The following is a 17,742-nucleotide window of genomic DNA, read 5'->3' on the forward strand; positions in this document are numbered from 1 at the left end:
CTTGAACGAGGTGAGAGAACCACGCGTGAGCGCCATGACGGAAGACCGATCTTGCTGACTGTGATCTGCCTGTTCCAAGAGCGACTTCTTCAGTTGAAAGTTCGAAAGAATGGCATCCGACCAAATGAGAGGGAGTGGGTCACATATGGAGAAATCATACGATCGGGCGGTCCGAGGAAGTCTTTCCAGGCTTGCTGTGCCCCGGGGATGTCCTGCGGCGCCAGAGAAAGCGGTACTGTCGGCATCTCCGCTGTCATCGTACGAGGCTCCAGTAAGACTAACAGGCCTTTCATCGGGCGATGGAGTACAAAACAGTGGAGATTCGGTTCGCTCCCCGGTGTGGCGCCTTCCAACATGGGAAATGGCCATGATCAAATAACATCTGGTCGATTTCACCCAATTTACGTGATCACTACAGGGTAACGCTTGTTTTTCACTGGAAGAGTGGGATCTTGTCGTCTCCCAATACCCGACAGAAGCCCAACAAACGCCGAGACGCTTGCACAGCACCTGTCGGGCGGGACATGGCTTTGCTGTCAGGCAACGATTTGGGCCTTTTGAGCGCAAACAGCCATGAACCAGAAAGAAGCAATAGGCGGACCAGGCTGGTCCTATCAGGAGCGATCAGCAAGCTTCCAGCCTCGCCGTGAGGGCCTCGTATCGGATAGCAACTGCCAAGATATGGAAATGTTGTAGGAAGCAAACGGAATGCGCTGTTCAGTTCATTTCCCGGTTTGAAACTCTGTGCCGTACTGGCCGAGAAATCTCATATGCTTCGGAGCGCTATGTGACAAATGTATGCCTAGGTTACTCACGGAAGTGGGCTCGCCTGGATGATGGTAGTCATAAGGCAAGTCGTCCCGATCGAATATCATGCCAAAGAAAGATGATTAACGAGCATCGGTTCAAATCGCTGACTGTAACGCCTTTCGTAGGAGATACCTAGGTAATTGCTTCTTGGATACGAGATGCTAGAAGGCGCGTACCGAACGCGTGTCGAGGGTTAAAGGCGGGGCTGAGGGAGGGCGTTGAAGCAACAACACAGAAAATTCACGCTGAGTGAGTCGGTGTCGACAGTAAACAACGCGAAATTGGATAGTCAGGGCTTCGCAAAGGCGACGACGACGGGCCTCGGCGCGACGCGTGAAAGATCGAAGCGTCAGCGCACCATAAGAGATTCGCAGCTGACTAAGCTAGTGGGTCCACCTCGCGAATCTCCAGCCCTCGTCTTTCTGACCTACTAATTAGAACTGTCGACGCCCGTGCGAGATCGCTAATCTTCAGGGCCATGGCAGAAGGAACCGCACCAGCTGCTGAAGTCCCAGTCTCTGACAAGGCGTTGCGAGATGTGGCCAAGAATGTGGCGAAAATCTTGCCTAATTTCGCGGAGAAAGAGCCTGCAACTGCTCTGAAGTAAGGACGCAAAGTCCGTGAGCTTTGCTTTGTCGATGCCGAACCCCACTAACGTCTGAGTAGAGAGCTTCGTGTTATTCTCGATCCTGCTTTGGAAACTGCAGACCTCCCAGAACTAGAGAACAGCCATCGAGCAGCCGCATCCAATGCCTTGTGCGCAATCATTGAGTACTGCGCGGCTTCCGACTGCGCCTATGCACGGGAGGCGATCCTAGATGATTCCATATGGATGCGAGTATTCAACATATATCTTCAGCGGTCTGGAGATGCAAAGGGCAAGTCGATGAGGCAGATGCTCTTGGTCCTTACGGGTGTCATTACTAAAGATCAGAGTGCGCGTGCAATCGAACTTCGGACACGAGCTACGACCTCATTCCTGGACATCATCTGTGAGCGAGAAGACCGCATCAAAGTTAAACCAGCTTTGCAAGGCCTTGCGCATTTCCTGCTGCGGGATGTGATTTCCATCACGGATTTGGTCAGTCTGTTCGACGAGCAGCTGAAGCGAACATCAGATGCCATCCAGGGGCCGGTAACTTCGCGAACAGTGTTCACATCCTTCCTTGCCTGGGTCGTGCATCATGATACTTCCCTTTCAGCGGGACACTTGATTAAGAACTACTTACTACAGGCTCGCCGTCTCGCAAACTACGACGAACACCCCGACGATGGCTTAGTCTTACCTCCCTGGATAGAGCCGGTGATGCAGACGTTGCGCGACTGGCCAGACCGGATCCAGGAGTTTAAGACCCACGTCTTCCCTCACTGTTTTCTACCCAATCTCTCTGAGTACCTAAGGTTCCTCGCATATCTCAATTTCGAGTCCCATGTTCCGTATAAGCATGCGTTACCCAGCCAGCTTCGCCAGTCCGGCAGGCGCACATCATCTCTTGGTGGACTAGAAGAGTTCAGAATACTCCTAGCAGCGATCGCAACTGGAAAGGAACTCAACATCGTAAAGGATAATGGTAAGTGGATGTGATTGGCATATATCAATAACAAAGGCACTCGCTCATCTCTGTACTAGATCATGGAGCTCAAAGCACCATCCAAATCCGTGACGGGGCGCTCTATTTGCCGGACGACATATCAGGAGCCTGGATGGCGGACTCGGAACCAGAAGTCAGGCTTGCAGGCATGTTCCTGGGCGTGTATTCTACTTCTGTCACGAAAGCTATGAGTGGCGGTATTTTGCAGGCCTTGAAGCGCAACCTCCCCCATCTTCATACCGACACGGATGCAAATTTCCGCCGGGAGGTGCATGGTTATACACAAAAGCTATTTGATCGTCTGAGAGCTAGTACAGCTACTCTAGCAAAACCCATCACGAAGGTTACTTCTTCAGACCAGAGACGCCTCCCTTTCCCAGCGACAAGCTCTAGCCCACATGTTTCAATTGCGCGGGTTCCGCGACAAGATTCGCTTTCTGGGTCCCTAGCTTTCATCACCTGGTATGTGCAGTTCCTTGAGTGGGAGCTGCGCCCAACTGCCTCTTACCAGAGCCGCATCACCGCACTACGGTCCATCACCATCGTATTACGATCTGGGATAGATCCTGGGGTACCGTTTACCAGTCTCTCAAAGTCTGCGCAAGGTCAGCTAAACTGGGCTCACGGTCTCCAGTTCGGAAACCAGAAGCTGTGCCGAATACTGCTCGATTTAATACTGGATCCTTTTGACGATGTTCGAGACGCGGCTGTATCGGTCTTGCAGCTATGTCTAGTTGCGCTTCCGCAAACCGATAAGAAACGCATCATGTCAATGATTCCCCGATTCGTTACGAGAGCGGAGGCTACCATGCTCCGAACAGGGCGAGCGGATCAAGCGGACGGTGTTGCGCGTGCTTACGGGATGATCTTTGCGTTGGCTGGCGATGATCCAGGTGCCCCCACTGGCGAACACTTCTCTTCCAAGCAGCACCTCTTCGAATATCTGAGAACACAACTCGACGAAACGTTGACTCTGGCCCGCAGCGATCTTCCACGAGCCGTCGATGGTCGACCGGTACATGGTACATTTGCTGCATTACGATATGTGACCGATCAACCCGATTTTTACGCGTTCGTCTCGAGCTTGCCATCTGATCAGTTTGCGCACTGGAAAAAAGCGCATGGGGACATCGTAACAGGCATAGAGAGTCTGTGGTCCTGCGTCTATCACGTTCTGTGTGCGGATGCACCGGAAGGCCATGTTCCTGACGAAGTAGAAGATGAGAGTAGCTTAGACACTAAAGAGATTCTGAGTTACTCATGGAGAGGACTGAAGGAGGCTAGGTATTGATTCCTCGACTACACAGCCGACACTGCTAACTTCATCAGTGTGCTTTTACGAACGATCATCCTCAAAGCTCCTGTAGGTGACGGTGACAACGACCTTGTGACTCCAGAACTCTTCGAAAAGCTCGGCAGGTTCTGCTTCACTCAGCTACTGGAGCTTCGTCATCGCGGTGCGTTTTCGACAGTCTCTCAGACATTTGCAGTCTTCTGTCGCCGCTGTGTCTTGTCGAACATATCCACATTACGTGCTTTACCAGAGATGTGGTATCAGGTTTGTACAGCCACCGTCGGCGTGATCTGGAAACTAAAAGTCTCTAGGAAACGCTACGATCCATCCAAGCAAAGTCAGACGCCATCACTCGGAGGTCGGCGGGCATACCAGCAGCCATGTCCGCTCTACTGGCAGCTGAGCCACAAACAGGAAGCAAACTCTTCCCTCGAGCTGTCAAAGATCTTGTCGCCGAAACTCTCGTGGAGGCGCAAAGCACAAATATAGAAGAAAGCCGTCTTCCTCAGGTGCATGCTCTGAACTGCATCAAGGAAATATTCACGACCTCGAAGCTGAGTATTGCATCGGAGACGTACATCGGGCAGGGTCTCGAGCTTGCTGCTAAAACTCTAAGCTCGCCCATGTTAGTGACACTTACACAGACATTACAGTTTTTAAGCTAACGCGCACTCAGATGGCCCCTTCGCAATTGCAGCTTGATGCTGTTCAAAGCTCTGATCGAACGACTACTCGGCAGCGACGAAGCTCAAGACTGGAAAGAACGAGAGCGAGCCAAAACGTCTCGGTTCTCCTACGACAACTATCCCAGTCTCGTGAAGATCCTGGTTGAACTGCTTGAGCCAAGCGGCGATCTCAAAATCATGGAGACACCCGAGAGTGGCAGTTCGCCAATGGATCTCCATGGTGCTGAAGGCGTGTTTCCCGCTCTCCAGATCTTGCGTCAGGCCCGGCCGCCGGGAGATCTTACCAAGATCCGCGGCTTGGTAAGGGACTTACTACCGAGCCCGCATTGGCATATGCGAGATATGGCGGCCAGAACACATGTGTCACTGGGCACTACTAACGAGAGCTACCATGAACTCTCTCCAATTCTAGATACGGTTACCAGCGATCACAATGAACAGCATGGGAGGCTTTTGGTAGTCAAGTACCTGCTGAGGAAGCTGTTGCGAGACGAAAACCAATGCAGTAAGTAGTGTCGGAAGCAGAAACTGAATATTCAGCTGTTGACTTCTGACAGCTTTGCAACACTTCTCATCGTTGATGCAGCAGCTCGGCCAACACGCAACGAGTTGGTACATTTCGAGTGATTGCCCTTTTGTACGAGCCGCCTTCCTCGATGTTGTGAGCCTATGCGGCATGGCCATGCTGCAAAGAGCGACCGCTGTCACAATACTTGGTGCGTGGATTGACCTCACTACGTCCATAGCCATTGGACCGGAGTACAATATCGGATCAAGTGATCACCACGGTGATGATCTACTCAGGACATCCCTCGCACAGGTATACTTCGTTGACCGGATCATTCTGCGTGAAAATTCGCTTCACAGCATGGTCTCGGACGATTATCAAAACATTGGCGATGCGCTCATGCTTCTCGCAAACGAGGATCCGGATACCTGCATGGAAGCTCTGGAAGCTCTGGACTCCATGTTACAGATGCAGACATCCAACGGACTAACCATTTCATTGTCGCTGGTCCTAGCGCATATCCATCGTGTAGTCCTGGAGGCCTGCGACCCAGAAGTCATCTCGAAAGCGCAAGCCGTTCTCGCCGACGCTCTTACCAAGGACCATTTGAAAAGCGACTTCTTCAGCCTGACGATGCAAGATCAAGTCATGCTCACCTTGACAAGGTTGGAAACACAGTGCGTTCATGGCCCACCATCAAATATGCAAAGCGCCCTGCATCTTCTAGGCTCATTCCTCGACCATGCTTACACCAGCTACTCACTCCACCGTGACGAGGTTCTCGCCCGTATCGCACGCTACATTCGCCTGCTACGCATGACAACCATCGATACCAACCCCTTCGACACTCGCTACGCAGCCATACAATCCCTGTCCGCGCTCAACTCCATCATCTCCCTGGCCCCCAAAGGGAAAACAGGACCTCTGATCCTTGGGCTAGCCATCGTTCTCTACGACCTCCTCAACGACGATGACGACGAAATACGCGATCTAGCTGCCTCCACAGCAGGCATTCTCCTACGCTCACAGGGCGACCGACTGTTCAAAAACACGGTACCGATACTGACTACGCACCGGCTGGGGGCGTATCTGGTATCTGCATTTTCCACGTCACGATTCCTCGCCAAGGAAGCGATACGCCGTCTAACCAACACGCCCTCACCCCATCGTCTCTTCTCCACGCCATTCGCCAACACTTTTGCACGGGAGAGGAAGGAAGATACGTCGCTTTTTGCGCAGGAGAAGCAGAATTTGTACAAAGACGACACATTGGACACGATACTGTGGTCGCGCATTCTCCTTTCCTTGTCTACCTCTGCTGTGCCGCTGAGCCTGCGCACTGGGCTAACCAACTGGGTAATCGATGGTCTCACCACGCTCACACAAACAGCCGAGGGAGAAGGTGACGGCGCGCTAGGTTGGAGTACCAAAGCTGAGGTGTTTACGCTCGGTATGCGCATCTTCTGTGCGAGTGAAGTGGTGATGAGCTGGGGTGGTCAGGAAAGGGTAGAGGTGGTGAAGAGGGCGAAAGGGTTTGCTGATGTGGGTAGTGAGAGAGGCGTTCATGGCCTGTGGATTGAGAGGGTCGAGAGGGTCTTGAACAAGGAAGTGGTGCGCATGCTACGCAGGGTCAAGGGAGGACTGTTGGAGATTGCAGGGTGAGCTAGGCAACGCATAATTGGTGATTCAACACGCCAATCCGACAATGAAAAGTATCTTTTGCGACTGGATGGGATAGAGTTGTACTGGACGTCCATAAAAATGACAACAACAAGCTCACTACGCGGAAGCTGGAAAAATTCGTACACTACCGCCGATAGAATACATTCACAGCACTCTCCCCCACACTCTTACTTACACTGCCATATTTTGCCTGCCAGGCAAAGAAATAAAGCAGCGCCGCGAGTGGCTGTCCCACGAGACAAAAGCTCATCCAGAAAATCATGTTACCTGCAACCCTCCCCTGGATCCATTTGACCTTTTGGATGACATCTGTGAGCGCAATGAGCGGGATCTGGAACATCATGCCAGCAAAAGCTACGCCAATAATGTTGTGTGTTGGGACGCCGACGAGCAGTTCGTGCAGGACGCCAGAAAAGAGGAAGACGAGGATCTGGGCCAGCGCGGGAGGCACACCGCGGCCGACAAGCGGTGAGTAGATGTGGCGGCGCATAAAGTTGGTCACGGGCTTGTTCCAGGTAGTCCAGTAGGTGCGGATGGACGAGACGTTCCACCAGTCGCCGTAGAACTCTCGGTCGCCGAACCGCATGACTTCGGCAAGCGCATTGAGAGCGGACTGGAAGAGGGCGAAGAAGCCGCACAGCCAGCAGAAGACGCTGATGGTGGATAGCTTCATGACGCGCTCAGCAATGGACGTAAAGTTCAACGTGAGGATCTTGTCGAGCGAGTTCTGCAACAGCGGCGCGGCGTATTGGGCGGAGGCGATCCAGATGACGATGCTGAGACCAGCGAGTTCGGCCAGACGTTTGAGGACAAAGTCCCAGCGGATCGTGTCGGTTCGGGGGTAGACGGGCTGGTAGACGAGGGTGGGTGCCCACCAGAAATAGCACAGGTTCTTCATGTTGATGTTCTGCGGATATGGGCATGCTTTGTAGAGCTCGGGCAGCGGATCGGCCTGCTTGGGGTGCAGGTAGGCATGGCGGAGGTCGCGGTTTGTGAGTGCGTAGGAGGCGCACTTGAGGAAGACGATGACGGCGTGCAGTTCGCAGAGGGTGCCGATGCCCGGGTGGTAGATGTCGTAGTAGACGTACTTGGTCGCGATGTAGAGGTTGGCGACTGCGTTGACGCTGTGGAAAAAGGCGACAATGTACCACGTCGAGTTGAAGCTGCGCAGGGCGGCGGCGTAGCTGGCGGGCGTGTCTTGGTCGCGTTGGTGGGAGATGCGGGCGTAGGCTCGGTTGGCCTGCCAGGCGGCGGCGAGCTCGATCAGGTAGGTGACGAAGAGGTGGGCGGGGACGAGCAGGTAGAGCAGCAGGCCGGTGACGACGTCGGAGCGGCGGTAGTCGTGGCAGGACAGACAGATGAGGACGCCGTACTTCTGCAGGTTCACGATCATCAAGCGCAGGTTGGAGACGACTGCAGTGGTCAGCGATGTGCGGCTACTGCCGGGAGTGGCGGCGTCGTACTCAGGACCAAGATCATGAGGTTCCTGAAGCCGACGAAGCTCGGGATCTTGTCTGCGCTCTCCTGGCTGAGACACGAGGTGCGCGACGCCGAGTGCGTCGCAAAGACATGGCGGTACTTGGTGTCGCGCGCACGCTTGGTGGTGCCATTGGGAGTGGGAGCGGTCTTTCCGCGGTACACCGGGGAGCTGGCGTGCTGCATGTCGAGGGCAGAAGAGGCGGCCAGTTGGGTGAGGGTGGCCATGGCGGAGGGTTGGGCGCAATGGCTCGGGCGGAAGCAACTAAAACCAGCCAGCGAGGGACGACAGAACGAGGGCGGCGGGGGATTTGTAGTCGGGATAAGCGCGCCATGGCCGAGGGTTCTGGCACAATGGCGATAGAGTTATCAGGGCGTCGCGGGATTCTGTTGGGAGTCTGGTGAGCGGGGATCTGCACGGTGATGCAGCGCGCCCAGGTGTCGAGTGTGGCGCTGTGGCTGGGCTGTGGCCGACGTTCCCACGTCCAACGCGACGAGGCACGCGCTTCCACTGCACACAACACCTGCGCAGCACCCCGACTCACCACCTCGCACCCGACGCGCCCCCCCATGGTGATCGAGTAAACGGCGTCTTCGGCAGCAGCACGCCATGGAGCGCGAATACCATCGTCCGGACTTTGAGGGAGGCTTGCGGCCCCGACCAAAACGTCAGTATGCCTGTTCATCATGCGCAGGATTCATAGACTGACTACAACCACAGGCGCCGTGACCGACTATGGCTCGACGACGGTCCAGTGGATGCGCAACCGCCGCCCGCGCTACAAGAATGCGCCCGCGCCAGAGATGGAGCGGCCGAGCGCCAGCTACATCGTCGACATGCAGCCGCCCGCAGCACGTGTCGCCAGCGCCGCCGAGTCGATACCTGCCAAAGCCGTGCATTCGTCTCTGAACAAGGTCAAGCACCCCATCAACGTCGTCAAGTGGACGCCAGAGGGCCGCCGCCTGCTCACAGGCTCGACCAGCGGCGAGTTCACGCTGTGGAACGGCATGGGCTTCAACTTCGAGACCATTATGCAGGCCCACGAGGCTGCCATCCGCGCCGTCGAATACACATCCACCGACGACTGGCTCCTGTCAGCTGACCAGACTGGTGTCGTCAAGTACTGGCAGACCAACTTCAACAACGTCAAAGAGATTCAGGCCCACACCGAAGCTGTGCGAGGCCTGTCCATCGCGCCGACCGACACCAAATTCGTCACATGCGCCGACGACACCACGCTCAAGATCTGGGACTTTGCGTCGAGTACAGAAGAGTCGACGTTGACAGGACACGGGTGGGAGGTCAAGTCGGTCGACTGGCATCCGCACAAGGGACTGCTAGTATCAGGGTCCAAGGACCACCAGGTCAAGTTCTGGGACCCGCGCACAGGGCGCTGTCTGACGACGCTTCATGGACATAAAAACCCAATATCAAAAACCATGTTCGAGCCCGTCCAAGGAAACATGCTAGCAACATGCGCCCGTGACCACACAGCCCGCATCTTTGATCTCCGAATGATGCGCGACGTCTTACTGCTCAAGGGACATGAGAAGGACATCATTACCATGGCATGGCATCCCATGCACAAGAACCTGTTGTCTACCGGCGGCGTCGATGGTAGCATACACCACTATCTCCTCGACGAGCAGAACCCTCCCGCCGGCGTCGCACCCTCGATATCGCCCTACGACGCCGCCGACTCGCAAAACGCCCCCTCACAAACCATATACCCCGCGCACAGCCTGCAATATGCTCACGACTTCACTGTCTGGACCATGGACTGGCATCCGTTAGGCCACATCCTCGCCTCCGGCTCCAACGATAGGGTCACGCGCTTCTGGACGCGTCCACGGCCAGGCGACACCAACTACGTCAACGACCGTTACCACATTGGCCAAGCAGCAGCAGAGGCGCAAGGCACGTTCGACCGCGGTCAGGGCAGGCGGCAAAAGATGGAAGAAGAAGAGCAGGAGGCAGAAGACGAGGCCGAAGGCTTGGTCGACCAGAAGATGCCTTCAAAGAACCCAGGCGGTGGCTTCCTCCCACCTGGTCTTTCGCTGCCAGGACTCAACACAGCACCAGATGGCACTTCGAGTTCTCTACCGGGTATTGGGGGCACAAATCATCCACCAATCCCACCCCCACCAGGCGGTATGCCCTTTCCACCCCCACCAAATGCGGGCGGGGCGCCTATTCCTCCTTTCAACGGCATGGACCCCTCCCGCCTTGCACAACTCATCGCATCTGGCTCCCTACCACCCCCTCCTATACCCCATGGCCACGGACCTCCTCCACCAAACGCCAACGGAGCCCCTCCTTTTCCACCACCAAACTTTCCTGGCTTTCCACAAGGCATGCCCCCTGGTATGCCACCACTTCCTCCAGGCATGCCGCCTCCCGGATTCCCGGGCTTCCCTCCACCACCTGGCGGTATGGGTGCGCCGCCACCGGGATGGCCTGGGCCGCCCCCGCCGCCACAACAACAGCAAGGGTTTGCGGGTGGGCAGGGTGGACCTGCGGGTGTAGGTGCAGATGGTATCAGGAGAAGAGCGCCGTTACCGGATCAGCAGGATGCTTTGAAGGCAGAAATGAATCAGGGACGGTACCGAAAAGCAAGGTAGACGTATTTGGCGTTAGTGTTGACACCGGAATGTACGATCAAATTATGTTGGAAGTCAGTGAGCGTTTGTGTTACGTTAAGGGACAGGGAGTGACAAGTAAAAGGTGCAGTACTAGTCCCTTTTCTTCTCCAGGAATACCCAGATTGGCCATCTACATTTGCGCTTTCGTACTGCTTGTGTGCTTCAAGACTCTTCATGTGCACCTTCGCGGCCTCTACGCTCTCTACATATCCTCCACCAACCCAGGATCCTCCATATCCTTGACGAACTCCACCTTGGCCACATCCTTCAACTCCACATCTCCCTTCACCACCCTTTCCCCATGATTCCACAACTCATCCAGAAAAGCCGGAACAAAAGTCCCCGGGCCTCTGACATCCTCCCTCTGCGCCGCAACCTCTGCCGCAATCTCATAATGCAGCAAACCCGCGACAGCAGCCAAGAGCTTATCCTCACGGTACGCAGCCAGATACGCAGATAACGTGGTACCCAACGTGCACCCACTCCCCGTGATCCTCCCCAAATACTCATGTCCATTCGCCACCGCATACGTGCGCGCGCCATCCGAAACAAGATCCGTAGCCCCCGTCATAAGCACAACCGTGCGTTCGCGAGCCGCAAGCCGGGAAACAATATGCGCCCTTTGGGGCAGCGAGAAGAGTGAAGCACCAGAGTCCACACCTCGCTGTTGCTGACTCGAACTATCAAGCGTATACCCACTCGCACGTGCAACGGCAAGAATCTCGCTCTCGTTTCCTTTGATCAAGTCGAAATACCCGGCGCCGAGGAGCTGGGCTAGAGCGTCTCGTCGTACACTTGTTGCGCCGGCGCCCACGGGATCGAGGATGATGGGTCCGCCGGCGGCGTTGTACGCGTTGATGGCCTGTTGGTAGTTTGCCAGTCCATCGGGTGTCACGGTGCCCATGTTTACTACCAGCGCGCCACCTAGTTTAGACAGGTCGGAGGCTTCGGCGCCGTAGTTTGCCATTATGGGGCTTGCGCCTACGCAGAGGGCGACGTTTGCGGCAAAGTTTTGGACAACGAGGTTCGTCATGTTGTGGGAGAGGGGGTTCATTCCTTTTACCTTTTTGGTTGCTGAGATGGCGGCTTTGAAGACAGACGTTATTTCGTCGCGGGGGTTTTGGTGGTAGAAGTGTGGGAGTGGGGATTGGGGGGCAAAGGGCGGAGCTGTCTTGAGGAGATGGGTGAGGTGCGAAGATGCAGCTTTGGGGTCTTGAGCCCCGATTATGGCAGATACGATGGCAACGCCGTTGATGGTCTTGGGGTTTGCGTTGGCGGGAGTTGGAGCAAAAAGTTGGTATATTATGCGTTGGGTGTTTGAGGCGTTGATGCCGCCGATGCATACTGTTTTGACTTTGTTCTCTGCTTCGGTGCCTTGGTCGAGATAGTGCAGTATCTTCCTTGTTCCGGTGATGCCGATGATGTCTTTGGTGTTCTTTTTGGTATTCGTGGCATACATCGTGCCGATGCCCAGGTAATCTGCTCCTTGCTCGACGGCTGTGCGCGCTTCCTGGATGGACGAGACGGTGACGCCGATGATTTTGTCTTCGCCTAGGATACGGCGGGCCTCGTGGGCGTTCATGTCATCTTGGCCAATGTGGACGCCCTCACAGCCCACTGCGAGGGCGACGTCTACGCGGTCGTTGATGAGCAGAGGGACGTTGTGTGCCTTGCATTTTTCGTGGAGCTTCTTTGCTGTCGCGATGAGGATGCTGGTGTCGGAGGTTTTGTCTCTGTATTGGACGATGGTGACACCTGCACATGTCGATCAACATCGTGGTATGTTGTATTACGGCTGACTAACCTCCTAGTAACGCCTGCTCAACCACGTCGACCAGGTCTCGGTTCCCGAGGATGGCCTCTGTAGAGTCTGTCACGAGATACAGCGAGTAGTCTACTTCCTGCCTAGTCATCTTGGCAAGTCGGCGTGCAGCTGGGGCAGAATGCTCGAGCTCGTCGTCGTTGAATGGGGGATGTTCGAAAAGCAACTAGCAGGTGTGACGCAATCTAGGCGCGGCTCGCCAAAGTCTGCGGCTGGTTTTGCAGGACCTGGTAGCGAGTGTCGACGTACTAAGCCACACAGGCTGCTGCGAGCCTTGGACCTGTTCAACGACGACTGCTGGGCGACCAGCACGCTGGCCCACGTTGCTAGATGCGACATGGCTGGTGGTGTTTGCCGCGAGATGCGGGGCGTTCAGGGTGGATACAGGCCACATAGCAACTGTCAAACGCTTCCCCGGTTGCCTGCATGTATCGATGAACGCACCGCAGAGCTGTTTGATGTCCCGCCGTTTGTGTAGACGGCCAGACGCTTTGTCCGTCGCCAGGTCCCAGTGACAAAGCCAGGCAGCGCACGACGGCCTGAGTCAGGGCGGGGCTGATGGGGGCGTTTGGTATGCACGGTAGAACGCTCTGCTAGCGTGGCTCGGCAAGTTCGAAAAACTAAAGGCCGCGACCCCATATAACTTCCCTCGACCACCCGCAGCCCGCACACACTCCCCTTGGAACCAGCCAAAATCCATCCGTCGACCTCGCCCACACCAGTGACTGCCACTGGCAACAGCACCCGCCCACTCTGCCCCATCCGCCCAACCGCCTGCTCGTCGCCCGCCCGCGACCTGCCTGAACCGCCACCTCGACGTCCGCCTCCAGGCCCCAAGCACCAACCGCACCTCAGAGTCGCCCACGACAACAGGAGTATATGTATTCGCGCCAACGCTACGCCTTCCGAGTCGAACCTCCCCCCAAACTGCAAAAATTTCGCTGTATGCGGATACCAAGCAGCATCATCCACCAAACCAACGGCTAATCCACTGCCCCTCCTGACCCCGAGTCGCACACACACACCCAACCCACACGTACTAGAGACTGCTTCTGCGCATGTCTCTTTCGGCCCTCGTCAACATAGCTGATCCGACCCCGTTCGCCCGCCCGCCGCACCACCATTAACCACCCCCTCGCCCAGTCCCCGCACCACCGTCGCCATGGCTACCGTCAACATCCGCCGCGATGTCACCGACCCCTTCTACCGCTACAAGATGGAGCGCATCCAGTCCAAGATTGAAGGCAAGGGCAACGGCATCAAGACCGTCATCGTCAACCTGAGCAGCGTCGCTCAGTCCCTCGCCCGCCCGCCCGCTCACGTCATCAAGTACTTTGGCTTCGAGCTGGGCGCCCAGACCAACACGAGCCCCAACGACGACCGTTGGATCATCAACGGCGCCCACGACGCCAGCAAGCTCCAGGACTACCTCGACGGTTTCATCTCCAAGTTCGTCCTCTGCAAGAAGTGCAAGAACCCCGAGACCGACGTGCACATCAAAGATGGCAACATCACGCTCGACTGCAAGGCTTGCGGAAAGATTTCCGACGTAGACCCCCGCCTCAAGCTCAGCTCCTTCATCCTGAAGAACGAACCCAAGAAGGGCAAGAAGGACAAGTCCAGCAAGAAGGCTGAGCGCCGTGCCCGCAAGGAGGCTGAAGCCCGCGGCGAGGCTACCTCCCCCGACGGCGGCAGTCCCGGTGACAGCGCTGAGGAGAACGGTGACGATGGTGACATGGCACTCGAGGCCGGCAGCGACGACGAGCTGACCCGCCAGATCAACGAGGGCGCCAAGGAGATTGACGAGGAGGATGCCAAGGAAGTTGAGTGGTCCATCGACACCTCGGAGGCCGCCATCAGGGCTCGTGCCCAGGACCTTCCCGACGACCTCAAGCGTGCCCTTGTCATTGAGGATGACGACGAGGGCGGCTCCAGCTACGACACTTTCGGCAAGTGGATCATCGACACTGGCGCGGAGAAGGGCGGTGTTGAGAAGCTTGACAACGTCGACATCTACGTCAAGGCCAAGGAGCTCGGCATCGAAACCAAGCACCGCACACTTACCGTCATTCCCCAGACCCTCTTCACCGAGAAGATCGTCAAGCAGATGGATGGCCGTGCTCCCATGCTCAAGAAGATGATCACCTCGGACAAGCATGAGAAGGCTTTCCTTGGTGGCATTGAGCGCTTTGTCGGCAACGACAAGCCCGAGCTCATCCCTCAGGTCTCGGCCATCCTGTTGAAGGTGTACGAGAACGACCTCGTCTCGGAAGACCAGCTCAAGGGCTGGTGCTCCAAGGCCAGCAAAAAGTATGTCGACCTCAAGGTCAGCAAGTCTGTCCGCAAGTCGGCCGAGCAGTTCAAGGAGTGGCTGGAGAATGCGGACAGCGACGACGAGGATTCCGAGTAGAACCTCGACTGCAGCGACACGTGCATGGTAATAGTACGCGGAATGTCCAACTGTTGTCAGTCATTACCTTTGGTCTTGCTTGTCTTGTTTTGATTTGTTTTAGACGGCGTGTAGGTAACTCTACTCCTGTTTCCGACACACGTTTGGGCCAGTCGCGATGACAGCCTCGTATTCTTCTCCCCTCTAGATAGCCTACTAAAGAAACTTTGCTCTCGCACCACCTCGCTTCAGTGACCTGCATTGCTCTACACGAGCCCCACTTGCCGTTCGCCGTTATCATTTCCTTCCACCAGGTGCTCGGGCCCATCACTACTATGCGCCCGAAGTTTCTGCATGCACTGTGGCGAGCGCATTGGATTTGTGACAGTAGTTCCATCCGGGCTCGTGGATGCAGCTGCATGCCCCACCCCATTGATCGATCTTCGCCAAAGCCATGCAATCTCACCACGTAGTCTTGCCTCCGGTCCATTCACGATCAAATCCCTCAGCCTTTTTCACATTCAGCATGCACGATAACGCACGAAAAAGCAACATCGGGATTCGCCTAGTCTCAGCACGCGTGCATCGACATGCTCTCGCACCGGCCATCTCCACAAGGGTACATTAGTCTCCGAGGCTTAACCCCACCCAGGCAAGAACAAGCGGAGCTCCCATGCTCTGGACAGCAGGCCATGCACACTTTTTTCACCACCGCGCATGGTGGCCGGAGCGAGGGACGCGACTGGCGAGAACGAACGAGGGCAGCCCTCGTTGTTTAAAATGTGGCGGACCCCCACTTGGGGAATGAGTTGCAACCTCTCACAGCCGCCAAATCGTACGCAACTGTACACCACCGTGAGCGACTTCTGGAGTTTTGCGCTCACGTCAATTGCGAAAAGCTCCACCTCACCACGCTGAGTTTTACGATCTTGCCGACAGGCTCTCGATAGCAGTGTCAAGCCTGCGCGCTCAGTTCCCGCGCTTTCGAACCCTCCAGGATCAAGAGAGCGGTCATGAATCCGATTCAAGCTTACCCTGCTGAGGGCGTGGTCGTTCAAGATGCTCATCACGGCCACTACGCGCCCGAGGCAGCTCATGACAAAACCGGTGCTGGCACATATGTGACATCTGAGAATGAGTCGCATAACGGTGCGGCCGGGAATGAGGTTCTAGAACGCGATGCGCAGACCAAAGGACGCTGGTTCCAATACCTCAAGACGAAACAATTCTGGATCACGTTGGTCCTTGGGCAGGGTATGCACCAAACACACCATTTTCGGATGTTCGAAATGTAGACTGACAAGGTATTACTTCCAGTCCTCGCTCTCTGCATCACCGGTACAAATACATTATCGTCTCTGCTCGCGGAAGAGGGTACATCGATACCCGCCTTCCAGTCCTTCTTCAACTACGTCCTCCTCAACATAATCTACACATCGTATACCCTCTACAAGTACGGCTTCAAGAAATGGGGACGAGTCGTCATAAAAGACGGCTGGCGGTTCTTTATCCTCGCCTTCATGGATGTCGAGGGCAACTACTTCATCGTTCTGGCCTATCGTTACGTAGGTTCCTGTCCATTCTCTCGCGTAGACTTGCATGCTGACACACGACTAGACTACCATCCTTAGCGCCCAATTGATCAACTTCTGGGCTATCGCCGTTGTCGTAATAATTTCCTTCTTCTTCCTCAAAGTCCGCTACCACTACACGCAAATTTTCGGCATCCTTCTGTGCATCGGCGGTCTAGGCGTAATCTTCGGCTCCGATCACATCACCGGTACCAACAACTTTGGCGCTACGGACCAAGTCAAAGGCGATCTTTTTGCGCTTCTAGGCGCCACTTTCTACGGTCTGTCCAACGTATTTGAAGAGTGGCTGGTATCCGAACGGCCGCTGTATGAGGTTGTTGGCCAACTTGCTTTCTGGGGCATGTTCATCAACGGTACGCAAGCGGGTATCTTCGACCGCGCCGCCTTCCGCAGTGCGACTTGGAACGCCAAGGTTGGAGGCTACCTCACCGGATACACACTCATCCTTTCCCTCTTCTACTCCCTTGCACCGGTCCTGTTCCGTCTCAGCTCCGCTGCATTTTTCAACATCTCCCTTCTCACAGGAAGCTTCTGGGGTGTGGCGATTGGCGTCAAGGTCTTCGGACTAAACATTCACTGGATGTACCCCATCGCCTTTGTCCTCATTATTATTGGACAGGTGATCTACTTTCTGCGACAGAGTATGGTCGGTGAGGCGTTGAAGCCATGGTTGGGCAAGGATCAGGAAAGAGGCCATGCAGGTGTGGGTACGGCGAAGAAGAGGGTCGAGAGGCCTGAGGCTATTGTCTAGGAGTAGATTCCATGACGGCAACGCCAAAGGGATGATTTCGGCATTGCTATAAGATCAACTAAACTTACGAACCCTAATGAAAGACTCCGATAGCAAATGCTGGTCTTCTTAGTCGTCTCCATCGGCGAAGAAGACATGTAAATTCAATATCTCGACCGATCTAGCAGCTACGAGATGGGCATCCTCCCTCCAGACCACCTTCGTCTATCAGCCCATCCTATCGACCAGTTGCGATGCGCAGTGAAACATTCCGTTGTGATGACGAAGTAGCCGTGGCTCAATTGCGCCGCACACTTGACCCTGAGGTTCTGCTCATAATCCCTTGTTGTCGTAGCTCCAATCGGGTATAATTAGTGCAAAGAGCCTATTCGGAATACGAATAGAAGCCAGCCGTTGCTTGAGGTTGGGTAGCAAGTCATATAGGCCAGATGAAAATGCGTATGAGTTATTAACGAAACTCGCTCTTCTACCGTATGATTAGAAGCTCGTGCGTGAG

The 17,742-nt window shown here is 55.4% G+C and overlaps 6 protein-coding genes across 6 annotated transcripts; 4 read left to right on the forward strand and 2 right to left on the reverse strand.

Annotated features, from left to right (window-relative positions):
• Positions 1 to 1,288: 1,288 nt before the first annotated feature.
• On the forward strand, positions 1,289 to 6,552 carry J4E84_008179 (uncharacterized protein; the record flags this gene model as incomplete). The annotated part of the gene is made up of 7 exons (XM_049390756.1): positions 1,289 to 1,413; positions 1,477 to 2,381; positions 2,441 to 3,686; positions 3,732 to 3,960; positions 4,008 to 4,321; positions 4,373 to 4,887; positions 4,940 to 6,552. 7 exons carry the CDS (start codon positions 1,289 to 1,291, stop codon positions 6,550 to 6,552), a joined length of 4,947 nt encoding a protein of 1,648 aa, XP_049241463.1.
• Positions 6,553 to 6,697: 145 nt separating this feature from the next.
• Positions 6,698 to 8,277, reverse strand: J4E84_008180 (uncharacterized protein; the record flags this gene model as incomplete). Its single annotated transcript, XM_049390757.1, has 2 exons — positions 6,698 to 7,986; positions 8,037 to 8,277. 2 exons carry the CDS (start codon positions 8,275 to 8,277, stop codon positions 6,698 to 6,700), a joined length of 1,530 nt encoding a protein of 509 aa, XP_049241464.1.
• A 382-nt stretch (positions 8,278 to 8,659) lies between these two features.
• Positions 8,660 to 10,671, forward strand: PAA1_2 (Polyamine N-acetyltransferase 1; the record flags this gene model as incomplete). The annotated part of the gene is made up of 2 exons (XM_049390758.1): positions 8,660 to 8,717; positions 8,771 to 10,671. The coding sequence occupies 2 exons, from the start codon at positions 8,660 to 8,662 to the stop codon at positions 10,669 to 10,671; spliced, it is 1,959 nt and encodes a 652-aa protein (XP_049241465.1).
• A 223-nt stretch (positions 10,672 to 10,894) lies between these two features.
• J4E84_008182 (uncharacterized protein) lies at positions 10,895 to 12,853 on the reverse strand (the record flags this gene model as incomplete). Its single annotated transcript, XM_049390759.1, has 3 exons — positions 10,895 to 12,447; positions 12,497 to 12,680; positions 12,764 to 12,853. 3 exons carry the CDS (start codon positions 12,851 to 12,853, stop codon positions 10,895 to 10,897), a joined length of 1,827 nt encoding a protein of 608 aa, XP_049241466.1.
• Positions 12,854 to 13,676: 823 nt separating this feature from the next.
• On the forward strand, positions 13,677 to 14,924 carry J4E84_008183 (uncharacterized protein; the record flags this gene model as incomplete). Its single annotated transcript, XM_049390760.1, has 1 exon — positions 13,677 to 14,924. The coding sequence occupies one exon, from the start codon at positions 13,677 to 13,679 to the stop codon at positions 14,922 to 14,924; it is 1,248 nt and encodes a 415-aa protein (XP_049241467.1).
• Positions 14,925 to 15,916: 992 nt separating this feature from the next.
• Positions 15,917 to 17,246, forward strand: J4E84_008184 (uncharacterized protein; the record flags this gene model as incomplete). Its single annotated transcript, XM_049390761.1, has 3 exons — positions 15,917 to 16,157; positions 16,221 to 16,468; positions 16,521 to 17,246. 3 exons carry the CDS (start codon positions 15,917 to 15,919, stop codon positions 17,244 to 17,246), a joined length of 1,215 nt encoding a protein of 404 aa, XP_049241468.1.
• Positions 17,247 to 17,742: the final 496 nt, after the last annotated feature.

The sequence above is a fragment of the Alternaria hordeiaustralica genome, assembly GCF_023758085.1.
Source record: "Alternaria hordeiaustralica strain BMP 2776 chromosome Unknown scaffold_20, whole genome shotgun sequence".
Taxonomy (NCBI): Eukaryota; Fungi; Ascomycota; class Dothideomycetes; order Pleosporales; family Pleosporaceae; genus Alternaria; species Alternaria hordeiaustralica.